At 38.9% G+C, this 27,211-nt stretch overlaps 1 protein-coding gene across 1 annotated transcript in view; it reads left to right on the forward strand.

The window, feature by feature from the left end:
- The first annotated feature begins 7,321 nt into the window (after positions 1 to 7,321).
- Positions 7,322 to 27,211, forward strand: part of LOC127209845 (60S ribosomal protein L29-like) — a 31,405-nt gene continuing 11,515 nt past the window's right edge. Inside the window, exon 1 of the mRNA XM_051169480.1 lies at positions 7,322 to 7,490. Coding sequence (XP_051025437.1) covers positions 7,322 to 7,490 — 169 coding nt within the window. The remainder of the gene's footprint in view (positions 7,491 to 27,211) is intronic.

Raw genomic sequence — 27,211 nt, forward strand, 5'->3', positions numbered from 1 at the left:
GAAGAACAAATATTAGAGCCAGTGACAACCCACACATGTGGAATTTTGAAGACTTTTGCAGATTGTGTAGCTCTGGTGTTGTTCCACAGCAAAGTAGAAAATTATTGTAGCAGGCCAAAAGACTGTAAGAGTTACAACACAAAATGTCTAAATTATGGGGCCCAGCAAAGCATGTAAGAAACAGATGAGTCATTGTGAATGCTATCATCTAGCATTCAAATGGGCCATGGTAAATTTTCTTATCAAATATTTTTATCTTTTTATTGCTATAATAATTCCTTGAAATAGGCTGGTAATTTTATTTTCACAGTGGGTGACTATATAAGGACCAAAGGAATGGAAAAGAGTCTAAGATTTCTATTTGTAAGACAAAGAGTTTAGCATAATCTATTTGTTCTACCTTATTAATTATATTAGTCTCACTCTGTTTTGTTTCAGATTTGAACATAATACCTACTGTGTGTGTGTGTGTGAGAAAGAGAGAGAGAGAGGAGAGAGGAGAGAGAGAGAGAGAGAGAGAGAGAGAGAGAGAGAGAGAGAGAGAGAGAGAGAGAAGAGATTTAATTTGTGCTGCTTTCAGCCATATGTCTATGTGTTTTGTGCATTTTGAACTTGTTTTAGTTGGGATATTAAAATTTGTTCATAGTGTGTTTTTGTTATTAGTGCATCAATTCAACATAATGCAGTGCTCTTTTAACTTAATAGAAGACTTTGAGCACTACGTTGCCTGAGCAATGTTGCCAGGGTTGCTTCTTTCATGCACGTTTGATTAGTTATATACACAGAGCCTTTAATGGATGGCTTCTTATCTCAGCTTTCAGTCATGTTCTCAACAAGCAGCAGTTCTCGCATTGTTGCTTGCTTTTGTGTTTACTCAGCTAAGGCCCTGCAAACAAGCATAGCGGAATCAGACCGTTACCATCCAGTATGAATTTATTTAAAACTGTCTGAATTCACAATTTTGTATTATCTTTCTTCTTTTGTGTCCTTATAGTTGGAGATACTGGCAAACCACTAAGAAGCTGAGGGATGGCGTACATCCCACATGATGGCATGTCAGGCCATGAAAAGAGTAGAAGCAAAAATGTAGCCAGCGATTCTCCTTTACCTAGGCTTCAGCCCTACCTGGCTGACAGCTTGAGCCAACGGGACACGGCAGTGAAGGAGAAAAGGATTGAGCATCTGTTGGTTCAGCGAGGAGAACAGCAGCTTTGTATGGGCTTTCCGGGATGATCTGAGGTTTGCTAATTGCCTACTCATTGTGGTTCTAATTTTCTTGTTGTGTGCAAGCATACCAACCTTGGGGTTTTCAGGGTAACACATGGCAACCTAAGCCAGAAATTGGCTTGCCTTTTTGCATGAATGTCCTGTCCTTGTGTCCTTTCCTGCGCCTTAGGATAAGCCAGAGGGATTGTAGGTGCTTGATCTCTAGAGAAAACACAGAGGTGGGCTGTGTGACACATGTCTGCTTCAGTGGACACTAGGTTAAGTCAGTTCTGAATGACCCAGTGTGACCAACGCGCCTCTGATGTAATGCTGAATAGAATCTGAATGAAGAGTTAAGACAGCAAAGGGGACAGGCAGATGCAACACCGTTTCCTCTATTTTGGTCAGGCGTGATTTCAGGCAGCCTGGGGGGGGGGGAATGTTAATATTGTATGGCTCAGCTGTGTGACCACCAAGATTTGTGATTTTCTTCAGCCTACTAAGAGTAAAATGCTGGAATTTTGCTCAAAAAAGTGTCACACATCTGAGTTCACTGGAGAGGAGTTACTGAGGGAATTTTTACAGGAAAAAGTATTTCCTTAGTAATAGTTACCCCCTGTTTTAGTTGTCATTTGTGCAGCCATGTCAAACTCCACTCATTTAAACTGGCCTTAGTCACAGGCTCCGTCTGGCCTAATCTAGTGTCTGATGACAAAGCTGCTGAAAGCACACTTTCTATGGGGAACAGGGTAAGGGCTCAGGGTTTATTTGGTTTTTGTCCCCTAGCAGTGGTTCCTGCCTGTCTTGGAGTTGGAGTGGTTCTGGCTTCTGCACTGAGCCTTGGTGGTGATGAGAGAGTGGCCAGGTCCTCTCCTGTTAAAAAAAAAAATTATTTATTTTTTTTACTTTAAATTCTGATTGCAGCCCTCCTCCCCTCCTCCCAGTCCACTCCCTCACGTATCCCTCTCCCCTATTCTCCAATTTCCTTCTCCTCAGGGAAAGGGGAGGTCCCCCATAGGTACCAGCCTTCCCTGGCACATTAACTTTCTGGAGGACTAAGTGTGTCCTCTCCCACTGAGGACAGACAAGGCAGCCCAGTTAGGAGATGGGTTCCAAAGGGAGGCATCAGAGTCAGAGAGGGTCCCACTCGAGTTGTTGGGACATCCATAGGAAGACGAAGCTACGTATCTGCTACATAAGTTAGGGGATCTAGGACCAGTACATACATGCTCTTTGGTTGGTGATTCAGTCTCTGCGAGCCCCCATGGACACTGGTTAGTTTACTCTGTAAGTCTTCTTGAGTTCTTGACTCCTTCGGCTCCCTTAATCACTCCCCCAACTCTCCCATAGGACCCCCAGACTCTGTCTAATGTTTGGCTGTGGGTTTCTGCATCTGTTTCCCTCAGATCCTCTCTTGTTTGGTCAGTGGGATTAACACACACTCTTATAAACCCTCAAATGCTCATACCCTTGTGCTTTCATTACACACTCATTTTTATACCACAGCACCATCTTACCTTGTTAACAGTTTTGGGTTCTAGTGCTTAAAACTTACTCTTTAAGCTGACACGTTCTCCTGTGTAACATGCTGAGCAATGGTAAGAGACTGCAAGAGATGAAAGATCCCAGCTACAGAGAGACTTTGTGAGTGGTTTTAGAGTTGGCGTCTTAAAGAACAGCATGCACACCGAGGCTTTCATCTGGGCAACAGGCTCAGGAGGACACCCTACTGATTTCTTTCCTCACTGAGGTAACTACCACACAGAACTTTCTCATTATCAGCTACTCCCTGATTTTTAAAGCTTCATCTCTGTGTAATACATCAAACTGCATACTTTTAAGGACATGCCCAACTTTAAAAATGACATTCTTGTTTCAAGCGGGGGCCTGTCCGTATCTATCATGATTTATTTCTACCAGAGGTGGTAGTTACCTTTTTTATTGAGTTCTTTTAGTATGTCCAATGTCCCTACGTGCCTCCGTCATGTTGCCACAAGCCCATCCAATGTGGCATTGCTTGTAGTAGACAGACGGGGAAAATGAAGCACATGCAGCTTGTGAGTGTTTGCGAACATAGTTGACACAGTTTTTTGCCTCGGATGTCCTCAGTCCTTGTTCAGAGAAGTATCCCATCTGTGAGACTGCCATGCAGCAAGCCAGGGAAGAGCTGCGTGGAGAGTCATGCTTATCTGAAAAAGCAAAAACTCAAACAAAGAAGCAGGGAGGAAAGAAGGCAAACATCTCTCGCACACTCGTTCTCCCGAGGGGAACACACGAGGGCTGTGGTGCTTTGTTGAGCAGCAGAATGGGTTGGGATGGTTGGCCACTTAACTCTCATAAGCCTGTAAGCCTGAAAGCAAATTTACAGACATTTAACCAGACCGTGTTAGTACCAAGCAATCTGGATGCGGGCATCAGACATTTATGAAAATTTCCATGAAATCCTTGCTCCTGTGGGATGTCGCTGCAGGGGATAAATCATGTGAGGCATTAGTCCTACGGAAACTGGGCTTGGAGGTACGCTCTTACCCCACAGACAATGTGCTGAGGAAAGTGGTCTCAGAGGGCAATTGAGGACATATTAGGAGGCTTTGCCTATTGCCTTACACCAATCCTGTAATGCCGGCTATTTTCTTGCTATTTGGAAAAAGTTCCTCTTTAATAACTCAGCAAGAGAATGTATATCTTGTGGAAGAAATGAAGCATGACATCAAGACTTCCATTTCTAATAAAATCCTTACCAGGTTTGAGTTAATAGGCCTTCAAGGAAGAGCCACTTAAAATAGAACACAGAACAGGACAAAGTGCTAGATAATCTACTGTCCAGCATAGTCTATTGCTCTCCAGGGGGAAGACAGAATGTCGTGACATGAGTTTTCTATCTTTAATTTCAACAACCCGATGTCAGGATGAAGCCGTGGAACTCACTGTCTGCCTTCATCTGCTCTGTGTGCCCAGCCTTTCTTTCCATGGTCCCCTGTGCTCCTAGGCTGCCCTCCCCAAGAACTGTAAAGTGCATTGACATTGAAGTCCTCTAAATAGCATTGGAATGGGCAAGAAGGTAGGAATACTGCGAAGAAATGAAACAGAATGTGAGACACAGAGACAGCAGCACCAAGTGTTAGTTTTTGCTCAGTTAGGATGCTTTTACATACTTATGACGGGTCAGATGGATTAGCATAGCTGCCTTTGTGGGTCCGGAGGGGAAAGGATTCAATGAGTTTTTTTAGTTCAATATTCTATTTGGTTTCTAGATCATCTGTGTTGTAACTGCTCTCCTGCATTTCCCCTCCTTATGAAGCTCGATTTAGCTATACTCAAAAATAGCCAGGCTAGTAATAGTGTTGGCGGTATTTCCTCAGAGGTAAGACTTAAATGTTTTCATCTTTTCAGTTGAGACAGTCCTTGGTATATGCTCATTATTTTCCTTAAAGAGTTTTGGAGGAAAATATTTGCTGTGTAACAACTTGGCCATATGGCTATGGAGGCATTCCTCTAGGTAAAGAATTCTTCACTCTGGCTCTGTTGCATTAGGAACCGGATGTTCAGCAGCTTCCTGAGACTTGCTGTAGCCACTGCTACGTATTCATGGGGCTTGCCCCAAACAAGACATTCACTACTATCTGTCAGTTATCTCTCAGCAGAGGGCGGAGCTCTCTTGTCAATAGCCACTCCTCCAAGTCTTTAAACTCGTGACGTAGGTAGCAGTAGGGGATAACAGCTTAATTTTAGAATGATATAGAGCATGTGCACAGGCATCGGCTGCGGCTCTATGTTATATATAATATGGTAATTTGATAAAATTAAAGTTTCATTTAAAAATTACCAGCAAAATGAAAGGAAATGGTTCAACTATAGAAGTCACAAAACTGAAGCTGCCATCCCCTAAGGCTTAAATGTATTTTTTTTTTTTTTTTGATTAAGTGGAACAATAATCTCACCCAAGGAAACATTCCCCTCAGAAGAATATTTTGACCTTTTGGTATAGAATCATAGAACTTAAGGTTTGTAGGGTTCACAGTGGTTAGTGTGTGAGTCCTAAGGAAAGAAGGGCAGAACATTGCTGATGAGTTCCTGTTCCTTCTTAACTCAGCCTTAGTATTGAGATTCAAATGGCTTAATTATAGAAAAACCCACAGTTAATTTAGACCATAGGCATAATCTGGGAGTCACTGACACACAGAAGTCAACACGGAATGCTGTCTTTTCAAAATAGAACCTCTTGGAGAAATGCTTGATTTTGAGCTAGAGTAGCCAACCTAGAGAATCTTAGGGTGTCAGAAAGGAAAAGGTAAATAGAAAATGTTAAAACCAAGACAAAACAGTAACAACCTACAAGAGCCAACATAAAAAATATACCAGTGGTCAGAATGACAACAATAGGAACAAAAACAAATGTGTAAAATATCATTATGGTCTACAGACTGCAAATCTGTGAGTTTATAATGGTATAAACTAAATGACTCATTAGTGAATAAGTGAAGGATAACTGACAAATCTTCCTTACAGAAATATTCCAAATAGTAAGTAAATAAAAGGTAAAGGTGAGGAGAATGCTTCAGCCATGCTTGTAAGAGTCACAGGTGAAAGCTAAAATTTGTGGCTGAACCAGTCCAAGCCAAAGAATGTTTGCTTATCCTTAAATATCTCCTCATAAATATTTAATTACTGTGAATTTAACACTTATTCACAAGGTCTTCATCAGGAGCGTCACTTCCCTCTCTGTGTGGATGGATGGTAGACTTAGTGTGACTTCCTTCTAATGAATATAGTGGGTGAAGGGGAAAGTAGTGTCTGCGATAAAAACATCTGGCAGATGTTACCTTAGCTATGGATGAAGGTTAGTACCACTACGATAATCTATGTTAATATCATGTAACCTTGACTTGATGCAATGAGAAAGGCAATATTATACTCATGTGGTACAGTCCCTCTTCCCTCCCCCCCACCGACCCCAGATGAAGACAAAGCACAAGGAAAGCAGCAGCAAACCTACATCTGAGTATCGTTCTACAAAATAATAGACCTTCAGAAGTGTCAGGGAAAGACTGATACTGCCAGGAGCTTCAGAGACAGACGTGGCAGTGAAATGTAACATGGCGTTTTACATAGAATCTTTGGCTAGAAAGAAGGCATTATTGGAAAATCTGAAGAAATCTTTTAGAAAAGGACTGTAGTGAACTGTTGTACTGTGGCTAATTGCTTTGCTTTGGTAAATGTACCATGGTTACATGAGATGCAAACATTAGGGACACATAATTAGAAGGTATGATGGGACCCTATTACTAGTCTTACAACTTTTATAGGAGCCTAATATTTTTCTAAATAAAACAGAAACTAAGAAAATTAAAGAAATCAGAACACCTGTGAGTTTAACCACTTTGCTGGAAAGTAAGTATCATCCTGAAAAAGTGATCAATTTATTCCTCATGACCTAGCAAATGAGTTCTTTGGGGGAACTTCAAAACTATGTGTAGCCAGGTATGGTGGCACACACCTGTAATCCCAGCACTCTGGGAGGCAGAGGCAGGTGGATGTCTGAGAGTTTGAGGCCAGCCTGGTGTACAAAGAGAGTCCAGGACATCCAAGGCTACACAGAGAAACCCTGTCTCAAAAAAACCAAACCAACCAAACCAAACCAACCAACCAACCAACCAACCAACCAACCAACCAACCAAAGCTATGTGTGTGCTCAGTATCACTAACTGTGAGGATGAAAAAAAAAAAATCCACAAAGCGATGCTGCTTCATGTTGTTGTGGCTATTACTAAAGGAAGAAAAAGAAATAGTAGTGTCAAGGGGAACATGGAGATACTGGAGCCCTTGTGCACTGCTTGTGGAATGTAAGGCTGTGCGGCTGCTATGAAAACTAGTATGGACTTTCCTTAAAAAATTAGACAGAATCACCACATTCTTTTGCAACTCGATCTGAGTATGTAGACAAAAGAATTTTTAAAAATGGACTCTATGAGAAATCTGTACACTCTGTCCACAGTAGCATTGTTAACAATTGGTCTGCCATGGAAAGGAGTGAGGAGTCTATAGTTGGATGAAAAGACAAACAAGATGACATATGCAAGCAGTGGAGTATTACCCTGATGCTGTTTTCACACGGATGAACCTCAGAGACATTATGCTAATTGAAGTAAGTCAGCTGCAGAGTGACAAGTACTCGGTGATCCCGCTTATATTAGATACATGCGTCAGTCAGCTCTCGGAGATAGAAGGGGAATGGTGGTTTCCGAAGGCTTGGCGAGGAAGGAATGAGGACTTAGGGGTAAAAGGTAAAAAGCTTAGGTACAGGATGATGGGATAATTCTAGTGATGGTGGCTGAGCTGTATGAAATTATTTGATGCCATTAGACTGCGTTTCCAATGATTAAAACAGCAAATATGTGTATTTTACCACAATAAAATACAGTGATGGACATGGCATGGATGTATAAGCCAAAGAAACCCTGCCCCCCTCCAGGTTGCCTTTGTTCATGGTCTTTAACATAGCAATAGAAAACAAAGTACAGCAAACACACAGTATGTTATGAACCTAACCAAATGGAAGCTCCTAGGATCGCCGCCTCGTAAATTTTCTTGTGGCTTACAATACATTGTTCTTTTATTTTATTTTATTTTTTGGCCATAGTATCTTCTCCTTTATTTCAAAACGTATCCTTTTCAGTCAGACTCCTCTTATGCAACAGTCTTCGACTTATAGATGAATATGTATATGTAAGGTTTTTGTCCCCCAAACTTCCGTGACATAGAAAAAAAAATTGTGACATTAAACATTTGGGGATGTCATTAGGGAATTTCAGAGCCCATCATCATGGGACGCGTGGTGTACCCCCTCCCCCAGTTTGGTAAGAGAATGGTGGCCAGAAAGGAACAAAGACACATTTTGGGGTGATCTGACAGTGCAGCCTGAAGGCTGGGGTCATGATGACCATTCAGATGCAGTGGGTCATGTCTCAACAGTGCTGGTTGAAGCAGTAGTGGGCAACAGGGGCTTTATTGCTGCTGTCTTCTTCTCACTAAGTATGCTGGGATGCAGCCCCAGCATTTTCTGAGTGCCAAGGTAGAGGATTGGAATCAAGCCGCCACTTGAGAACCGTAAGGAAGTTTGGATTTGGCTCTGTGCGTTGCTGAGATGTAGCAATGCGAGTCAACTCTGGCCACATGTATTATCACGAAGTTGCTTGTGTTTTCACCCACATTTTTAATTTTCCTGATTGCTGAGGGCTGAGCATTGTTCTTTTGGTGAAGGACGTTGACTTGCCTGCCACCCTGCAATTTCATCTCACAGTCTTTTTTTTTTTTTTTTTTTCTATTTTCTCTCTGAAATGAAGGGGAGAGGGTGATAACTGTTCGTGGTGACCTTTGGTTAGCATCATTGATATCTGAGAAAAGCCACCTTAGTGTACCATTCACAGAAGCTTGACACATAGTTGGTGCTCAGTAAATGATCTTATGAAGCATTCGACAGCAGCATGTGAAAGAAAAGTCAATAGGAAGTTAGTTGACGTAATGCAGGGTCAGCCAGATAGTAAATATTTTTGGTTCTGAGGTCATATGGTTTCTGTCACAGCTATTCTACTCTGCTGATGAGGTGCAAAAGTAGCCATAGGCAAGGGCTAAATAAATGGACATAGCTGTTTCAATTATCTTTGTTAAAAAAAAAAAAAAAAAAGAAATGGACCCAGCTTAGCCTTTGGGCTGTGTTTTTTCAGTTTCTAGTAACCTTGTCTTTAGCTGGTTCCTTTTGTTTAATCTTCGAGTATGCTGTTATCTAGAAAAAAGTTTTTAGATTAAGGGAAAATTTAGGTAGAAATGCAATTATCACTTTATTCACAGATACACAGGAAAAATAAATGGAAATAATAACATATTACTAGAGCACAGTTCATTGATAGACATAGAGGATACAAAAACATAGGCATCATAATAATGACTTTTATAACAAAAATGAAAACTTTTACTGTTTATTTTATAGTTTGGAAAATGATATTAATATTGACTAATTGCTTTTTAGTTTTTGCCTTGTATCAGTTTTATCTAAATTCCTGAACACTTAGGATCTTCATTATGTATATGAGGAAATTTTCTTTGGATCTTCTGCTATGAGAACACAGCTGATAATGGCTAATGCTTAAGGCTTTCTTGTATCTTGATGTCCATAATGGGCATCAAGTTGAGGTGGTGATTCTCAATCTGTTGGCAAAACCCCAGCTTTTACATATGTAAAGATTCTTTTTTTTTTCTAATACAGTAAGTGCTTACTTGATTTTAGCCCGGAGAGTCAGGGTGTCTTGGGGTTTCTGTTGCTGTGAAGAGACACCATGACCACAGCAACTTTTATAAAGGAAAACATTTAGTTGAGGCTGGCTTACAGGTCAGAGGTTTAGTCCATTATTGTCACAGCAGGAAACATGTTAGCATGTAGACGGACATGGTGCTGGAGAAGGAAGTGAGAGTTCTACATCTTGATCTGCAAGCAGCAGAAAGAGACTATGTGCCACACTAGGGATAGCTTGAACATACAAGACCTCAAAGCCCAACCCCATAGTGACACATTTCCTCCAATGAGGCCACACCCACTCCAACAATGCCATACCCACTCCAAGAAAATCTCCTAATTGTGCTACTCCTTATGGGACAAGCATTCAAACACATGAGTCTATGGAAGCCATACCTATTTAAACCAACACACAGGGAGAGGGCAATAAGCACGAAGGAGGCCGAGTAGACTGTTGGAAGATGATAAGAATCATGGTGAAAATCAGAGAAGAAAAGTAAGGAGTGGAGAGTGCTCAGCATGTACGTGTGAGTACATGCTTATGTGCACTGATGGGGGATGGGGGAAGCTTCTGTACTAAGTAGTGCAGCCAGGGCAGGGATGCAGTCTACACTGAAGTCACACACTGGAGCAAAGACTTGAAGGAGTTGAGGAAACAGACAAGAGATTTCCACATGAGCAAAGGTTACCAAGACAAAGCTGGCTCTTTGTATTTCTGGACAAGCGAGTCCTTTGTGGTGGTAGCAGAAAGTGAGAGGAGACTTGTAGCAGGGGTGGATGGACTCGCCTCAGGGTCTCATTGCATGCAGCTACCAAATTCATCCTCAGGACTGTGGTTCTTGGAGAACCACCACTGGTGTTTAGCGGTAGAGTGACACAGAAGTTTTAAAAGGTGACTTCTGGCTGCTATATAGATGCTGTAGACTATAGCATCTAAAAGTAGTAACCTTGTTTTTAATAGCTGAGTAGTATTCCATAGTGTAAATATATCACATTTTCTTTATTCATTCTTCTACTGATGGACACTTAGGCTGTTTCCATGTTCTGGCTATTATGAATAAGGCTGCTATGAACATGGTTGAGCAAATTTTCTTGTTGTGTGCTGGAGCATCTTCTGTAGCACTCAGAGGAAGGATAGCAGGCTACCAAGAAGAGACTTGATACTCTTTGAGCATATACAGGGGAGGAGGTCCCCCTCAGTCACAGTCATAGGGGAGGGGAGTAAGGGGAAAATGGGAGGGAGGGAGGAATGGGAGGCTACAAGGGATGGGATAACATTGAGATGTAATATGAATAAATTAATAAAATATATTAGAAAAAGTAGCAACCATGGTATACTTTTTAGAACAACAACAACAATTTTCTTTTTCTCTTCTTCTTCTTCTTCTTCTTCTTCTTCTTCTTCTTCTTCTTCTTCTTCTTCTTCTTCTTCTTCTTCTTCTTCTTCTTCTGTAACAGTAACTATGGCCACCCTGTAACAGTGGAGGTAATAAGAAAAGCCAGATACCAGTTAGACTTTGAGATAAGCCCAGCAAAATTTTATGAGGGATTAGGTATAGATTGTGAAAGAAAATAGAGTCAAGAATAATGTTTAAGCTTTTGACTTGAGTCATGGGTTAAGGGAAATATCCAGTATACAGGAATAAAAGACACACTGATGTTAAAATGATAGCCCATCATAGTAACCCTGCTTTCATTTTGCACTTTTACACTGCCATTTGAGAACGTTAGCTGAATACTTTTCTTCTGGTCTGGAGACAGCAGCCTCTTGTAAGATGATCCACAGTGTGTCGTTTCCTGGCCTCACTTTTGTGCACATCCCACCACCTGGTTTCTATCAGAGGCTCATAACCTGAGATGATAGCTCAGGCCCTCCAGCCTTGTACTGCCTCATTTTGAGATAAAAATAAATGTTTCAGGTACTGGAATGAGCTCTTGGTATTACTCTACTTAGGAAAAACTGTCCCCTGAATATTTATTTTCTGTGTGAGCACCGGAGGAATGATAAAAAGACCATTGTTGTATCAACCTCAGTTTTTCAGAACATTCATTAGATACAAAACTTTGCTGGAACCTCCACACATTTTATTTTATTATTTCATGTTTAAATGTTATTTAATTATTTTTTTAGTACTGGTTATTGAACCCAAGGCCTCATGCATGCTAGATAGGCTCTCTCACCATTGATTTGCATTCTTAGCCCACATTGCCATTTAAATCTTCACAGAACCAAACAAGCATTGCTCTTTCTAGAATATGAAGTTCTTAAATTTCCCTCATCACCTCCTCCTCCAAACAAAATCAACTGTATAGTTCAAATAGATTCTGAGGCACAGGTCTTGAAGTCCCTCAACTCCAGACCCATATTGACCTGCAAATCACAAACTCTTACCAAAGGAAATAAGAGATAGTTTATTATAGAGTCAAAATTGAGTGACAATGGCTTGAAGACACAGGTTTAGGTTACCACAAATTTTACATTTCAGCTTCATGAACCTTGTATAGTAACAAAATTCAGAAAGAAAAACAACGGTGGGCTTGGGCTGTAGAAGAAAAGAAGCTGAGCAAGACATGACGAGCAAAGAGTAAGCAGCCTTCCTGCATGGTTTCTGCATGAAGCTCTCACCATTGAGTTCCTCCTACCTTGGCTTCTCTCCAGGATCTACTGTAATCTGAAGCTGAATAAACCTTTTCCTTCCTAAGCTGGTTTTGGCCAGTGTTTCATCACACTGACAGAAAGCAAACTATGACAAGTCACTTTTAGCCTTCTTTTTCTGCTGTGCACTTTCTTTGCCTGGCCATTTCTTACAAATGTCCAGTTTCTTAATGAAGCTGCATTGATGCCCGTGTGGAGTAGCCCGCAGTTCTGTGGACAGAGCAAATGCAGATGGGGCTTCACCTACTAAGGTACTGCAGCAACAGCAAGTGAAAATCTTAATTGGGTCTTAAAGACCCAGCATGCTTTGGAGAGCATCTATTTAAGAGGTGAGTAGAATTTGCCCTTTCACAGATTTGCCTACTGTGAATGCTTTGCCCTCCCCCTGGGGTTTTCTTTTCCTTCTTTTGACCCACTTCTTATATTTTTTTGATGGCTCCTCTTATTTTATTTTATCTTATGTACATGTGTATTTGGATTATATGTATTTCTTTGTACCACATGCATGCCTAGTGCCTGTGGAGATCAGAAGACAAGGTTGGATCCTCTGGAACTGGAGTAACAGGTGGTTGTGATTTACTATGAGGGCACTGGGAATTGAAACCTGGGTCCTTTCGAAGAGCAGCTAGTGCTCTCAACAGCTGAGGAATCTCTCTAGCCCCTTCTGTCACTTTAAAAGAAAACATTCATTGAGCTATAATTCGCTGTGGTGGTTTGAATAAGAATACCTCTCACCCATAGGCTCATATATTTGAACGTGTAGGCATCAAGGAGTGGCACTACTGAGAAGGATCAGAAGGCATAGCCTTACTGAGGTGAGGAAGTGTGTCACTGGGTGTGGGCTTTGAGATTTCGGAAGCCCAAGCCAGGCCCAGTTGTCCTTCTGCTGCTGCCTGTGAGATCTTGATGTAGAACTCTCAGTTACCTCCTTAGCACCATGTTTGCCCACATGCTGCCTTGCTCCCCACCATGACAATGGGCTAAGCCTCTGAAACTGTAAACAAGCCCCAATTAAATGCTTTCTTTCTTTCTTTCTTTTGAAATAAGAGTTGCCTTGGTCACGATGTCTCTTCACAGCAACAGAGAAGGGAGTGAGACATGCACATACACCTACACACTTAAACTTTGTGGTTCTATATATATGGATATTCATTGTTATCACAAACACTTCTAGACTATTTGAAATACTTCGAAACCCAGCAGTATGTTTTTTGCTATCATCTCTTTCTTAATTTTTCCTACACCTCCAATTTATTTTATATCTTGGTGGGTTTTTTACTTTGGAACTTTTATACAAAGGAAAATCATATAATTTGTGGTGTGTTTTGAATGGCCTCTTTCAGCACAGTGTTGCTGAGGTCTAACCTTGTTTGTCACACATTACCCATTGGTAGCATTGACTTCTTCTAATGGCAGAATAAGACTCTATTACATGAATATTTCATCTTGTTTATCCATTCAAGTGAATGAACATTTGGATGATTTTTCACTTTTCAAAATTTTATTTTTAATTATGTGTCTGTGTGTGGAGAGGCTAGAAGAAGGTGTTGGATACTGTAGAGATGTAATTACAGGCAGTTGTGAGACACTTGATGTGAGTGTTGGGAAGTGAACTTGGGTGCTCTGGAAGAGCACCCAGTGCTCTTAACCTCCAAGCCATCTCTCCAGTTCCTAATTTCTCTTTTGTATAAAATGTATACACCATGCAAATACCTCTTCTTTATTCTGCATTCTATTCTTTGGAATATATATAAGCATTGGAAACTTTAAATTGTAATTTCTAAGTAGCCACATTTTAAAAAAAAACAAGAAATAGAAAAAACTAGTGTTAATAAAGTTTTGTTTAGCTCAGTCTATCCAAAATAGCATAAACACACACACAAAACAAACAAAGAAAAAACAAAACAAAATAAAAAAAACCCTATAGCCTTTGTATTGTCTTGGAAATACAGGCTGATTTACACTTGCTGCTTCTGTTTGTTTGAGGTAACCACTTCAACTGGCCAACACCCACACAGGGTAGGTATCTGCTGTATTGGATTCCACACCTCTAAGCACTGACATGCTTGAGACTCCAGAAGGACTAAGTGTATCCTGAGAGGTGCTGAGCTTTTCAGATCACTTCTTTCTTCCACATGTCTTGAGAGCCACATCCACATTCAAGCCCCTAACATCACAGCCAGGCCCATCCTGCTCCATTCAGTGAGAAGTCAGTGGGACAGGCTTTGTGGTCTTGCTTGGTATTAGGATTTAGTGTAAACCGGATTTCGTTTTAGAGACTCTTGAATCTGAAAGAGAAAGGGACCCAGTAGAGAACCCTTTTTTCCTTTAGTCACATCGAAAAATTAAACTTCAGATCATGAGAGGGAGTGATTGACGCTTGCTGTGGCAACTTCCTGTCAGATCTAATGACTGCTTTATTTATAATTGGTGAACATGCCCCTTGCATGCAGGGCCAGCCCTTATGTGTGCAGTTGATGTGAGAGAGTTATCATTATGATTTCAGTCTTGCTTTTAACGCCTACATGTTGTGCACTTGAAATAAGTGCCTGAAACTAAATGACACCAGGAATATATGAGAGGGGACAGCACCTTGCAAGCCAACAGCAGACATGCGATAGCTAGCAATATATTCCCCTCTTCATTGGGATTAGTCATCTGAGCACCCAATCACAAGGGAATAATACTCTCACTTATGCCTGTTGTGTGTCCATACTTCTAAATCTTGCCTATGCCAGTGAAGTTTTCAGACACTGTTTCCTAGGTTAATGGATGATGATGGTCCAGAGTTTCATTTTGCTTTTGGATCAGGCAAACGTGATTCATCCTGTGAGAGTCTCTAGATTCTCACCAACAACAAAGGGAGATAGAGTGACATTTGATTGCTAAGGAAAATCCTACTGTGTGATGGACAGAGTAAAACCACACAGTTCACATTCCCAGAAGCCCATGTGTTTGTGTACAGGCTCGTTCATCTCTGTGTCAGTGGGAGCATGGAGTTGGTGATGGCTGGTTTCATTTGTCAAGTGACACATGTAGAATCACCTGGGAAGGGAGTCCCCATGAGGGGTCATCAAGAGCAGGTTGGCTTGTAGGCATGCCTGTCAGAGAATTTTCTTGGTAGGGCTCCTTGAAGTAAGAAGACCTACCCTGAATTTATCACCATCATTCCATGAGCTGGTCCCTGGACTGCCTGAGTAGCCATATTTAGAGAGGGCAAGCTGAACACTGGTGTGCATGTATGTGGTGGCCTCTGTTCCTGATTGTGGATGAGGTGACTAACTCCCCCAAGCTCATGCCATGGTGACTTTCCTAATATGATGGGTACTTTACTGTTAGCCAATATCAGCTGCTTCTCTGTTAAGTTGCCACTGTCAGAGCAGTTTATCACAACAGGAAGCAGAGTCCCAGGTTGCACCATTAGGGGCAGGAAGGGAAAGATGAAGGAGATGAGGGCAGGAAGCCGGTGAGGGCCTCTGGCTTTTTATGTTTTCACATACCATCTGTCACCCAGATTTAAAACTCGCTGGGCAAAATTTTGTGAGCTATCTTAATTCTCTTGAGATTGTAAAGCATGTAATCATAGTTGACGGATATCTGACTAATTAGATCCTTGGATGTGGGTGCCTTCTGGCTCACTGTCTGGTGGGTATTTCATTGCAGAAAACTTATTACCACCCCTGTTCTTCTGGTCCAACTGGACCAACAAAACAGGGTGTCTTTGAGTTTTGAACTCCTGTGAAAACAACTTTTATATGTTTGGCTGTGTTGAATTTTTATTTGTGCACTGAACTTTATTTTGTGGTTTACCAAGGGCAAATAGCAAGGCAATTATATGTGGCAGATGAAAAGAGGCACATAAAAATGATACATTTAGCTATGGATCTCTGACCTAATGGAATAATCATTGTGTTTTTGAAATCCTAATTATTTTGCAGAGGAACTTTTCCTCTACCCTCACAATTCACTTAAAGAGAATTTAAACAGTCTCCTGGCTACACTCAAGATACAATCAACAATTTAACTACTGCAGTCATTGAGTTTTAGATTAAGAAATACTTAGGAGTGGAAGGAAGTAGAGCATACCTGTAATCCTAGCACCTAGGAGGCTGAGGCAGGAGGATTGTTGTGAATTTGAGGACAGCCTGGGCTACATAGTGAGTTTTAGGCTTACCTGTACGGTGGACTGAGATTCAGTCTCAATAAAAGACTGTGGTGGCTAGAGAGACAGCTCAGCCAATAAAGTGCTCAAAGGATGGGAGTTCAATCCCAGAACCCGTGACCATACCTGGCACTGTGGTGGGTATTTGTAATACCTGCTTTGGGCAAATGGAGACAGAAGGACTAATTAGACAGCCAGTCCAGGTTCATTGAGGAACTCCAGAGAAGCTAGAGAGTTTGTCTCAAAGGAAGTGAATGGAATTTCAGAGCATAATGCTTTCAATGGTCTTCTGGAATTTACATGCACAGGAGCACACATGCATGTAAACACACACACACACACACACACACACACACAGATAAACGCTAACTTACACGCATGCATACTCACATGTGGACACGCACATATACATGTGCTCTCATATACACTCACTCATGTGTATACAAGTGGTTATGACATGATTATTAATATTTTCATTTTTAATGATAATTAACATAAAATGGAGAATAACTTCCATTACAAGTCAATACATTTTTTATATGAACTTTGAGACTTGTTATACATCAGGTAAGTTTTCTGGAGCTTATGAAGTGTCTTTAAGCATAAATTGTTTCTTTTGAGTTTATTTTTCCAACAAATATTGCTGGAAAATGAGGAAATATAAATATATCATTTTTGGGATATATAGAAAAAGTGACTTTTGAATGTTCTGTTTGTAAATATAAAAATGGCACAATACACTGGCTGCTCTTTAGTTAAGAATTTAAATATGTCATTACTTGTAATTTTCAAAATTATAAAAATTATGCTAATCAACATGTTGGAAAGCAACATGTGATGGGACATGTAGGACACGGACCTTGGTAGCCAGGCCCAGCCATTGAGATTTTATCCTGCAAATGTCAGCGATTATGACCACAGTGTACCAAACTCTCAGACACCAGCAGAGAACACTGTCTTTTAAAGATTAATATCAGTGTTGTTTTTGATGGGCAGGTTGAAATTATTTACATTTATAGGGTAACATGTGATGCTTTGACATATTTATGCAACATGTAATGACTAAATCAAGCTGCGTATCATATCTAGCATGATGCTTATCTATGCTTTTCATAGAAAGACATTTGAAATGTTCTATTTATTTTCAAATATGTAATATATTGTAATTATAGTATATAAATATGCAATGTGTCTCAAACCCCAGTCCTATTATCTGAAACGCTGTACTCTTTAATCAATAGCTCCCATTCCCTGTCTTTTTGTCCTTCTAGACTCTGGCAAGCTTTATTTCATTTTCTACTCCTATGAACTTTACTTTGATTTCATATGTAAGTGAGATCATAGTTAATATTACTCTTTATGTCTGGATAGTCATACTTATCATAATGACCCTCCTCCTATTTATCTGTATTTTCACAAATCACACAATTTTCCTGTTCTCATGGATGCCCCATATATCTTACTATGCATACATGCCACATTTTCTTTATCATGTTGTAAATGGCCCTACAGTGAACATGGAACACATATACCCCTTCAACACATTGACTTCAGGTCCGTTGAATATATACATAATGTATATATATTAATGTGATTACCAGATTATATAGAATTTTCCAGAATGACCATATTGATTTATGTTTTCAGCAAATGTATAGGAGAAATTTGCTTTCCCCAGCCTCTCCAACATGCTATGGTTTATAGATTCAGGTAAATATCTCAATTTTTAAAATCCATTCGTATTACATCTCAATGGTTATCCCATCCCTTGTATCCTCCCATTCTTCCCTCCCTCCCATTTTCCCCTTACTCGCCTCCCCTATGACTCTGACTAAGGGGAACTTCCTCCCCCTTTATATGCTCATAGGGTATCAAGTCTCTTCTTGGTAGCCTGCTATCTTTCCTCTGAGTGCCACCAGGTCTCCCCATCCAGGGGACGTGGTCAAATATCAGGCACCAGAGTTCGTGTGAAAGTCAGACCTCACAATATCTCATTTTTAAAAACTCTATTACTCTAATTATTAGTGACACTGAGATTTTTTTCATGGGCCAATTGACATTTATTTGTCTTCTTTTGACAAATGCATGTTCAGTTCATTGGCCCATGGTTAAATGATATTTTTCCCTTTTTAACTGATTTCCCTATATATTCAAGACATCAACACATTATCATATCTACACACTGCAAATATTTCCTCTTTGGGATTGTTTTTTCCCATTAATCATTTATTTGCTTTGAAGAGCTTTTTGATTTATGTCACAGATATTAGTTGTAGAGGCTTTGCTTGACGAAGTTCCAGAGACTTCCAACTGTCCAGCATGATCTCTAGACATCCAGAACAGCTGTTGAGGCTTTGCTTGACAAAGTTCCAAAGATCTCCAGCTGATCACTACTGCCCTTAAATATTATGTATGGTCCGGGTGTAATTTTGCCTTAAAATTACTTCAAAATTTGCTTTTTCTTCTAAAACTGTCTTTCTATTTTTCACTTTCACTATGAGGCCTAACGAAATTTGCACAGGGAATGCTTTTCCCACAGAGAATGTTGAAAGAAGGCATCTGGCCAAAGGCTTGAGACAATGATAGAGTTCTTGGCTCCGACTGTGTGCAGTCAGGCAGAAACTGCTTGGAAGAAAGTTAGGACCTTGACATAACAGTACCTGGTTAGATACTGTTAGCTGTAGAAAAGTTTCTTTAGAATCTGCTTTGAAAGCAATAGATGGGTGGGAGGGCTTGGAACATCATGCATTACAGATATTTTATAATAGAGAACCCTTTGGCAGTTGGCCTAGGCTTAGATAGCATACCTGTTGGTTTGGGACTGGGAGTAAGTCAAGCTTTTCTTTATTAGAGAGCTCAAGCTATGTTGCTATGACAATCATGTAAACACAATGGCTTTAGCCTGGGGAAATTTATGATTAAACTTTTTCTAGTATTGTTCAAGAAATAGTAATTAGGTTATACTGACCATTGCTTGGATATTGATTTATTTTTGCTGTATCCTTTATTGTAGGTTATACAGAACTGTTTGTATTTCCTTGTCAGACTATTCTCTTGCTTTATTGATTTTTGAATGCCCTATTTCCTGTAAAATATGAAAAAAATCATGATGTGATCTGTAATGAAAAAAATTGAACTTCACTTTAAATAAAATACTGGGGTTGGCTCAAGGAGACACAGCAAGTGAGACAGGGACTGACAGACAGTAAGCATGTGAGAGAGAGACAGAAAAATAAAGTTCTCCTGTGATTTAAGACCTTCAGTTTGTACCACATATGCCTGGGTCTAGTACTTTTTTCCTCTGTTTCTCAACCTCTCCTCAACAGCTGGCTCCTATAGCCAAGGGTTACCCAAAGGTTGGTTTTCCTTAAGCAGGTATTCACTGCCTTCTCAGTTCTCCCTACCATGGACCCACCAAGACTTTCTGTTCTCTCCTTGTCATTGTTCCTAGAGCTGGTCTGTGGCAGGTTTGATGTGACCCTATTTATTGGTTTTTGCTTTCATTTCCCATGATTTCATTATTATATATAAAAGTAATTTCCTAAACCAAAGCTGTAAGCATACTGTGGTGGAACACACCTTTAGTCACAGTACTTTAGAGGAAAAGGCAGATGGAATCTCTGTGAATTTTAGGCCATCCAGGGTTGCATAGTGAAACTCTGTCCTCCCAAAACAACAACCAACCAACCAACCAATGTTGCAGAGAGATATTTTCTGTTTTCTTATAGTAATTTACAGTTTGAAGTCTCATATGGAAGTAAGTCCTAATCCCAGTTTTGGTTGATTTTTGTATATACTATTAGATTAGTGGTTAGTTCTACTCTCTCTATTTACACAGCCAGTTTCATAGCTTTATGCAGTGAGGGCACCATCATTTCACCTTTGTGTGTTCTTAGTTCTTTGTCAAGAATTAAGCCAACTTCTGGTAATGTCTATATTCATTTTCTAGTTTTCTCTCTTGTTCAGTTGATTAGTGTGTCTATTTTTATTCTGGTATCATGTCATTTTAATTACATTCATAGTATTAAATATCATGAAATCAGATAAGTTTTGCCTACCACTTTGTATTTTGTTCAAGATTGCTTGAGCTGTTTGTTTTGTGGTTTCTTACAAATGTAAAGGACATTTTTCTTGTATTTAGAGAAGGTAATATTGGAATTTATTTATAGTTTGAATTATTATTCTGTAGGAGTCTTTGGCTAGCATTTTCATATTATTGTTTCAATCTATGACCATGAGGAATATATCCACTTGTGTTTTTTTAAATTTCTTTATCAATCATCACTGTTTTGTAGTTTTCACAAGTCATTATCTCCTTGGTTAAATTTATGTCTAGGCATTTAATTTCTTTGTTTCTATGATAAAAATAGGATTATTTTCTAATTTTGGGGGGATAGTTCATTATTGTTATGTAGGATATTACGATTTTGGTATAGTGATTTTGTATTTTTAATGAATTTCTTTGCCTGTTCTAAGAATTTTTGGTGTCATTAGACTATTTTTTGTATTAGACTGTGTCAGTAATACTTAGTAACATTTTACTTCTTTCCTATTTAAAGGCCTTTTACGTGTGTTTGCCTCACTACCCTGATGAATACATCAAGAGCTGTGGCAAACAGGTAGTGACGTGAGTCTTGTCCTGTTTCTGGTCTTAGAGAAAAGCTTGTAAATGTTTTCCACTGAGAATGATGCTGCAATGGGTTTATCACAGGTGCCTTTTAATACATTGAGACAGTTATCTCCATATCTTTTCTATTGAGAATTTTTCCTGAAAGGCTGTTAAATTTTGTGAAATGATTTTTTAAAACCAATTCTTCATCAGGTTAACATAACATGTCATATGTGCTGCTTTTGCATATGTTTTTTTATCTTTGCAAACCAGGGGGAAGTCCTACTAAGCTATGGTGAATGATTCTTTTACTGTGTTCTTGAATTCTAATATTTGGGTTAAATATATATATATATTCTTCAAGGGTGTCAGATTCTATTCTCATTACACTGCTATACTTGGCTTTGGTATCAGTATTGGTGAAACATTAACTTTGTAAAAGAGTTTGATTGTCTGGCTTGTTTTTGAGTCAAGCTTTTTCTGTGTAGCCCTGGTTGTCCTGGAACTTTCTTTATAGACCAGGCTGGCTTGAAACTCAGAAATCTGCCTGCCTATGCCTCTCAAGTGCTGGAATTAAAGGCATGTACCATTACTTCCCCATAAAATGGGGAATTTAGTAATAGTTACTACATCTCAACTTTTTTGGAAGAGTCAAGATCCTTCGATTTGTTTATTTACTTATTTATTTGTTGTTTGTGAGAGTGTTCTAAAGTGTATGTGAAGGTCAGAAGACAATTTGAAAGTGTTGGTTCTCTCCTTCCACCATGTGGGTGCCTGGGATTGAACTCATGTCATCAGTCTTGGAGGCAAGCTTTGTCACCAGCCCTAGTTTTTCTTTAAATGTTTCATCGTGAAGCCGTGACTCCTGGGCTTGCTTGTCTTTGATGGTATGTTTTTTTATTATTGATTCAAACTATTTACTGGTCTATAAAACCATTCATTTCTTTATAATTCAGTCTGAATTGGTTGTATGTAGCTAGAGTTTTAATTTTTTTCAGATTATGTGTTTGGACATGTAGTTCATAATCTTGAGGTCTAATATATTCTGATGATTTCAGTTATAATGTGTCATTTTTTTATTTCTAATTTTATTTTTTCTAGATAATCTAAATAAGAGCTTATTATCCTCAAATTTTTTTCCTAAATTAGGCTTTTAGTTTCAATTATTCTCCCTCTCTTAATTCCAAAGATCTATTTGACATAAGCATTTATCACAATAAATTTCTTTCTTAGGACTCTTTTTGCCACATGACAAAAATGTAGGAGTACTATGTCATTATTTTTATTTGTACCAGTTATTTTTTAACTTCTATTTTGATTTCTTTGGTGACACAGTGGTTTTCTGGAGTATATTGTTAATTTTCACATGGGTAGGTTTTCTTAATAGTTCTCTTAGTATTGATTTCTAGTTTTAAGTCACTGTGATCATGTGCACATTGCCACTGTTGGCCTGAGTGCTCTGTATGGGCTTGTTTGCTGAGTTTGCCTCTCTAAGGTACTGTTCAAGTCCAGTCTTTTCTTATAGATTGTGTGTCCATTGTTGAAAGTAGGCTTTTGAGGTCCCTTGATGTTATAATGGTGTTGCAGTTTCCTTCTTTAGATCATTTTATAATGATTTTATTGATTTAGATGCTTCAACATATATCATATATATGTTATGACTTCTTGAAGAATTTGCATCAGTATTATTATGTATTGATCTTTTTGTCACCCTTAATAAGTTTTCACTTAAAGTCTATTTTTTTCTGATATAGGTATAGGTACTTCTATTTTCTTCCATTTTCCATTTGAGTGAAAGTTATTTTCTGTCTATTCACTTTCAATCTGTATGATGTGCCCTTTCTGGAAAAGTATCTTGTGGAGATTGGATGATTGGTTTTTAGTAAGCTCACCCACTCTGTGATTTTTTTAATTAGACAATTTGAGCCAATTATATTTATGACAATTACAGCTAGATAAGGATTTGCCATTTTATACTTTGTCTTAAAATTGTTTTATAAGTCGTTGTTTTCCTTTGTTGTTTGTTGGTTATTATGATAATCCGCTTTGAGTAATTTCTATGTATTTTGCACTTCTGGTATATGTTTCTCTCTCCTGTTTATTACCAGGTTTACATAAAATATATTATCATCACAAGTGGCTACTCCAAATGGACAGCAATCTCTCTTTAGTTTAGCAACCACACTTTTGTTTGCCTTCTCCTCTAACTTCTGTGATTTTGACTTCAAAAGCTGTATTTGTTTCTGTAATCTGTACCCTTTACCCATGTGTTATAGCTGCTCTTATTTTAAAACAGCTTTTAAAAAATGGACTTATTTGTTTGAATATATTTATATGTTTGTGGACCTATGAATGTACCCTTGGTAAGATGACAACTTGTGGGAATCAGTTATTTTCTTTACTATGCGTGGTGTGTTCTGTGTATCAGATTTAGGTTGTTAGTCTTGGAGGCAAGAGCTTTTTCTTGCTGATCCATCTTTCCCATCTCAACAGCTCTATTTTTAAAGTTCTTTTCATAAGAATAAGATTGCTTTATATAATATTAAATGTGATTTTTTTTCTCTCTCTCTGTATTTCCTTAAGAGGAGTATTCTTAAAACTTTTTTAGTCATTTTAGAGACCTTCATTTACTTTGACCTATTATTCTGAATCATTAATACTTCTTTCTGATAGTATTATATTTGCCTGAACTTTCATAGTACGTGTCCTTGTATTGATGGGTACCCTTTGAATAGATGAATGCTTTTTCTCATTATGCAGATTTTTTCACTATGGTTACCATTTAGTCCAGCCTAGGATTGTGGGTAGTATGGTTGAAAGCACCCTCAGACTGACAAAGGACTAAGTGTTTGGTTGTCTTTTTGGATTATATTGCTTTCTGTGCTCTGAAGTTAAAGAGTTCTGTTGATTTGTCTTCCATGGCCTGGCAAAACCCATAACTGGCTTCTGCCACTACTAGGCTCTGTAATTGTCTCTGATTAGGTAGAAACACTCTTATTTCTCATTAGGTAGTCTTATTGTGTGGAATGTGAGTTGAGTATGACTGCTGGGCTCTAATACTACGTGAGGTCTCTCATGTTGCTGTTTGTTCACTTTGGGAAGGTGGGGCTAGAGACCATGCTCTATAGATACTTGTGAACTCATTTTGCTTCCAAGATAGAGTAGGCTTGAGTGGAGTACTGAAATTTGGTAGAGTCACTGCTTAACACTGGGGTATGGCCAGTTGCCTCTTCCATGAGAAACCAGTGACTTGTTGCCTCATAGCCTGAGGAAGGTACAAGAAGACTCCATTCTTCACCAGAAGCTAAACAATGATCTATTTTACTTTGCTTTTCTGTTGCCACATAAACACCATGACCAGAGCAACTTGGGAGGACAGGGTTTATTTCCTCTTACAGGTTACAGCCCAACACTGAGAGCAGCTAAGGAAGGAACTTAAGGCAGGGGCTAGGACAGAAAGTATAGCGAGATGACGCTTGTTGGCATGCTTTCCAGCTTTCATCCAGCTGCCTCTCTTATACAGCCCAGACCCAGGCACTTGGCCATCATAAACCCTCAAATGGAATGAGTCCTTTTACATTAATTAGTAATCAAGAAAATGCTCACAGGCTAATTTGACAAAGGCAATTCCTCGACGGAGCTTTTGTTTTCACAGCTATATCAAATCTATAACCCAGGTTAGACATTGTAGGAATGAGCCTGGAAGATTATATGACCACATTTATCAAAGCATGGTATTGTTGACTATGCTTTTTTGTATGACACCCCATTGGAAAGAAAACAGAGCAATTTCGAGGATCCAAACATATTAGGCAGTTTAATAATTGTGGTGTTAATTGCAATGGAAGAAGAGGAGAATTATATTTCCTATCAACTAGAAGAAGTGAATAGGTTTTAGAATCAAGGTTTAAAATTCACTCTTGTTTTTATGCTTGGCAAGGTTTTTGTTGTTGTTTGTTTTTGCATTTGTCTTGGTTTGTGCATGGGATGATAAGTAAGAGGGTTTAAGTGTGATTTTGAGAAAGAAAAAGTTAATTATTTCTCAACATAATATTTATATTCTCTTATTGTACAGAGTAAAGGGAAGGATTGATTATATTTAGAGATGAATCATATATAATTCTTATAGTATTTCATTTAGGTTAACTAAATTTACTTCAATAATTCATTTTAGTGCCCAATTTTAGAATAATTTTTTCTGTAAGTAACACAAATTTGTTTTATATTTTATAACATGTAGACATTTTATTATTTTTATTATGTATTTATTAATTTATTCATATTACATCTAAATTTTTATCCCATCCCTTGTATCCTCCCATTCCTCCCTCCTTCCTGCTTTCACCCTATTCCCGTCTTCTATGTCTGTGACTGAGGGGGACCTCCTCCCCCTCTATATGATCATAGGTTTTCAAGTCTCTTCTTGGTAGTCTGTTATCATTCCTCTGAGTGCCACCGGGCCTCCCCATCAAGGAGACATGGTCAAACATGGGGCACCAGAGTTCGTGTGAACGTCAGTCCCGGCTCTCCATTCAACTGTGGAGAATGTCCTGTCCATTGGCTAGATCTGGGTAGAGGTTTGATGTTTACTGCACGTATTGTCCTTGGTGGTTGCCATAGGAGACACTGTCAATAGAACAAAGTGGCAGCCTACAGACTGGGAACATGTAGAAATTTTAAAGGAAGATAGTTTTTAAACCAAGAGCTTTACTTTTTTCCTTCAGTTTTAAATGATGCATAGACGTGTGCAGTAGCTGTATTTCCTATTGAGTGGTTACTTAATGTGGGAACTGAGGAGTGGTGCCTTTGTAAGGGTTAATAAAAACATTAAATAACTTGCATCTGGGAAATATTGATTTAACAGATAATTGCTTATCCATGTTTCTGCTTGGCAGTGGCTGAACATGTAAAGTTGCTATGCCACAAAATGAAAACAGATGAGCAAATCAGAGGCCTGAGTTATATAGCTGATGCGTGCTAAAAGCAGCACCAATAAAACCCAGAGGTCACAATGTCAAGAGATGGAATCCTTCTATTAATGGGGAATTGCTAATGAAAGCATGCAGCATGCCTATAATAGAGATCTCAGTTTGCAAATAGCCAAAATAGAGGAAAACTCATTTTTAAGTAATGGAAATCTAACTAGGCAAATAATCAAAGGACACAAAAAGTAGTAATAGAGAAATATTTCCACAGTAGGAGACACATACAGAACATTTTGTTCTGCTCTGGATAAAGTTTTACTTGAACAAGAAGGTCCTCCCTGCTATTCTTAAGCCTCCCTTTTCATGTACGTTACTAGCAATCATTGTTCTAAATAGAAATGCAAGAATTCTATAGGTTCCACTGAACATATGCCATTAAATTAAATACCAAATAATTAAATTATTTTATTCATGCCTGCTTTTGAAGTCACATTCCCTTCCCTGATTTCATTTGTTTGGCTAATTTTTCACTTTATTAACACCAGCTCTTCTGAATTTATTTATCTAGTTTTTATATTTCTGTATGTCTCTTTCAATTTCCTTCAGATACTAATATTCCTCAGTTCTCCCATAAAATATCTACCCTATCATTTGTTCTCTTAGAGTTAGTGGTACTTACCAAGAACAGGGTGGCTCTGATGATCGTCTGTAACTCGTTTTTAACTAGAGATGCTTAGGATTATTTTCCAAGCCTCATGTTTGGTATTTATCATTTTTCCAGTTTCTTCTTTTAATTTTTTTTATTTATTTTGCTTTTGAGATTATATTATAATTACATTTCTGCCTTCTCTTTCCTCTCTCCAAATCCTCACATCTACCCTTCCTTTCACTAGTTGTTATTGCATGCTTATATGTATAAGCATATGTATTCTTAAATAGAACCTGTTCAGTCTGTGTAATGTTACTTGTATGTTTTCAGGGTTGATATGGAGATTTTTGGTAGTGGAGAACCAGTTGGTTTGCTGTTCCCTAGGGGAGAGAACCTTTCCCATTCCCAAGTTCTCTCAGTCCTTAGCTGCCTATAGTTCTCAGTATCGAGTTGAGATCACTTCCCTTTAATTCATCCATCCTGTGCACCCTCTCCTTTCCTCGCTCCTTCCCTCCTCCTTCCCTTTGCCCGTTCTTCCCTCACATCCCCATTCCCACCCCTTTTATCTTTTCAAAACCACTTATTGAACAATAATTAAAGATGAGATTTTGAAAATCTTATCCTTATACCCACAGATAAGCACAGTTCTCATTAAAGAAGCCTCTTTTTACAGCAAATGGAGACCACCACAGAAATCCACAACTGGATACAATG

This window comes from Acomys russatus, chromosome 27 (assembly GCF_903995435.1).
Source record: "Acomys russatus chromosome 27, mAcoRus1.1, whole genome shotgun sequence".
In the NCBI taxonomy this organism is placed as follows: domain Eukaryota; kingdom Metazoa; phylum Chordata; class Mammalia; order Rodentia; family Muridae; genus Acomys; species Acomys russatus.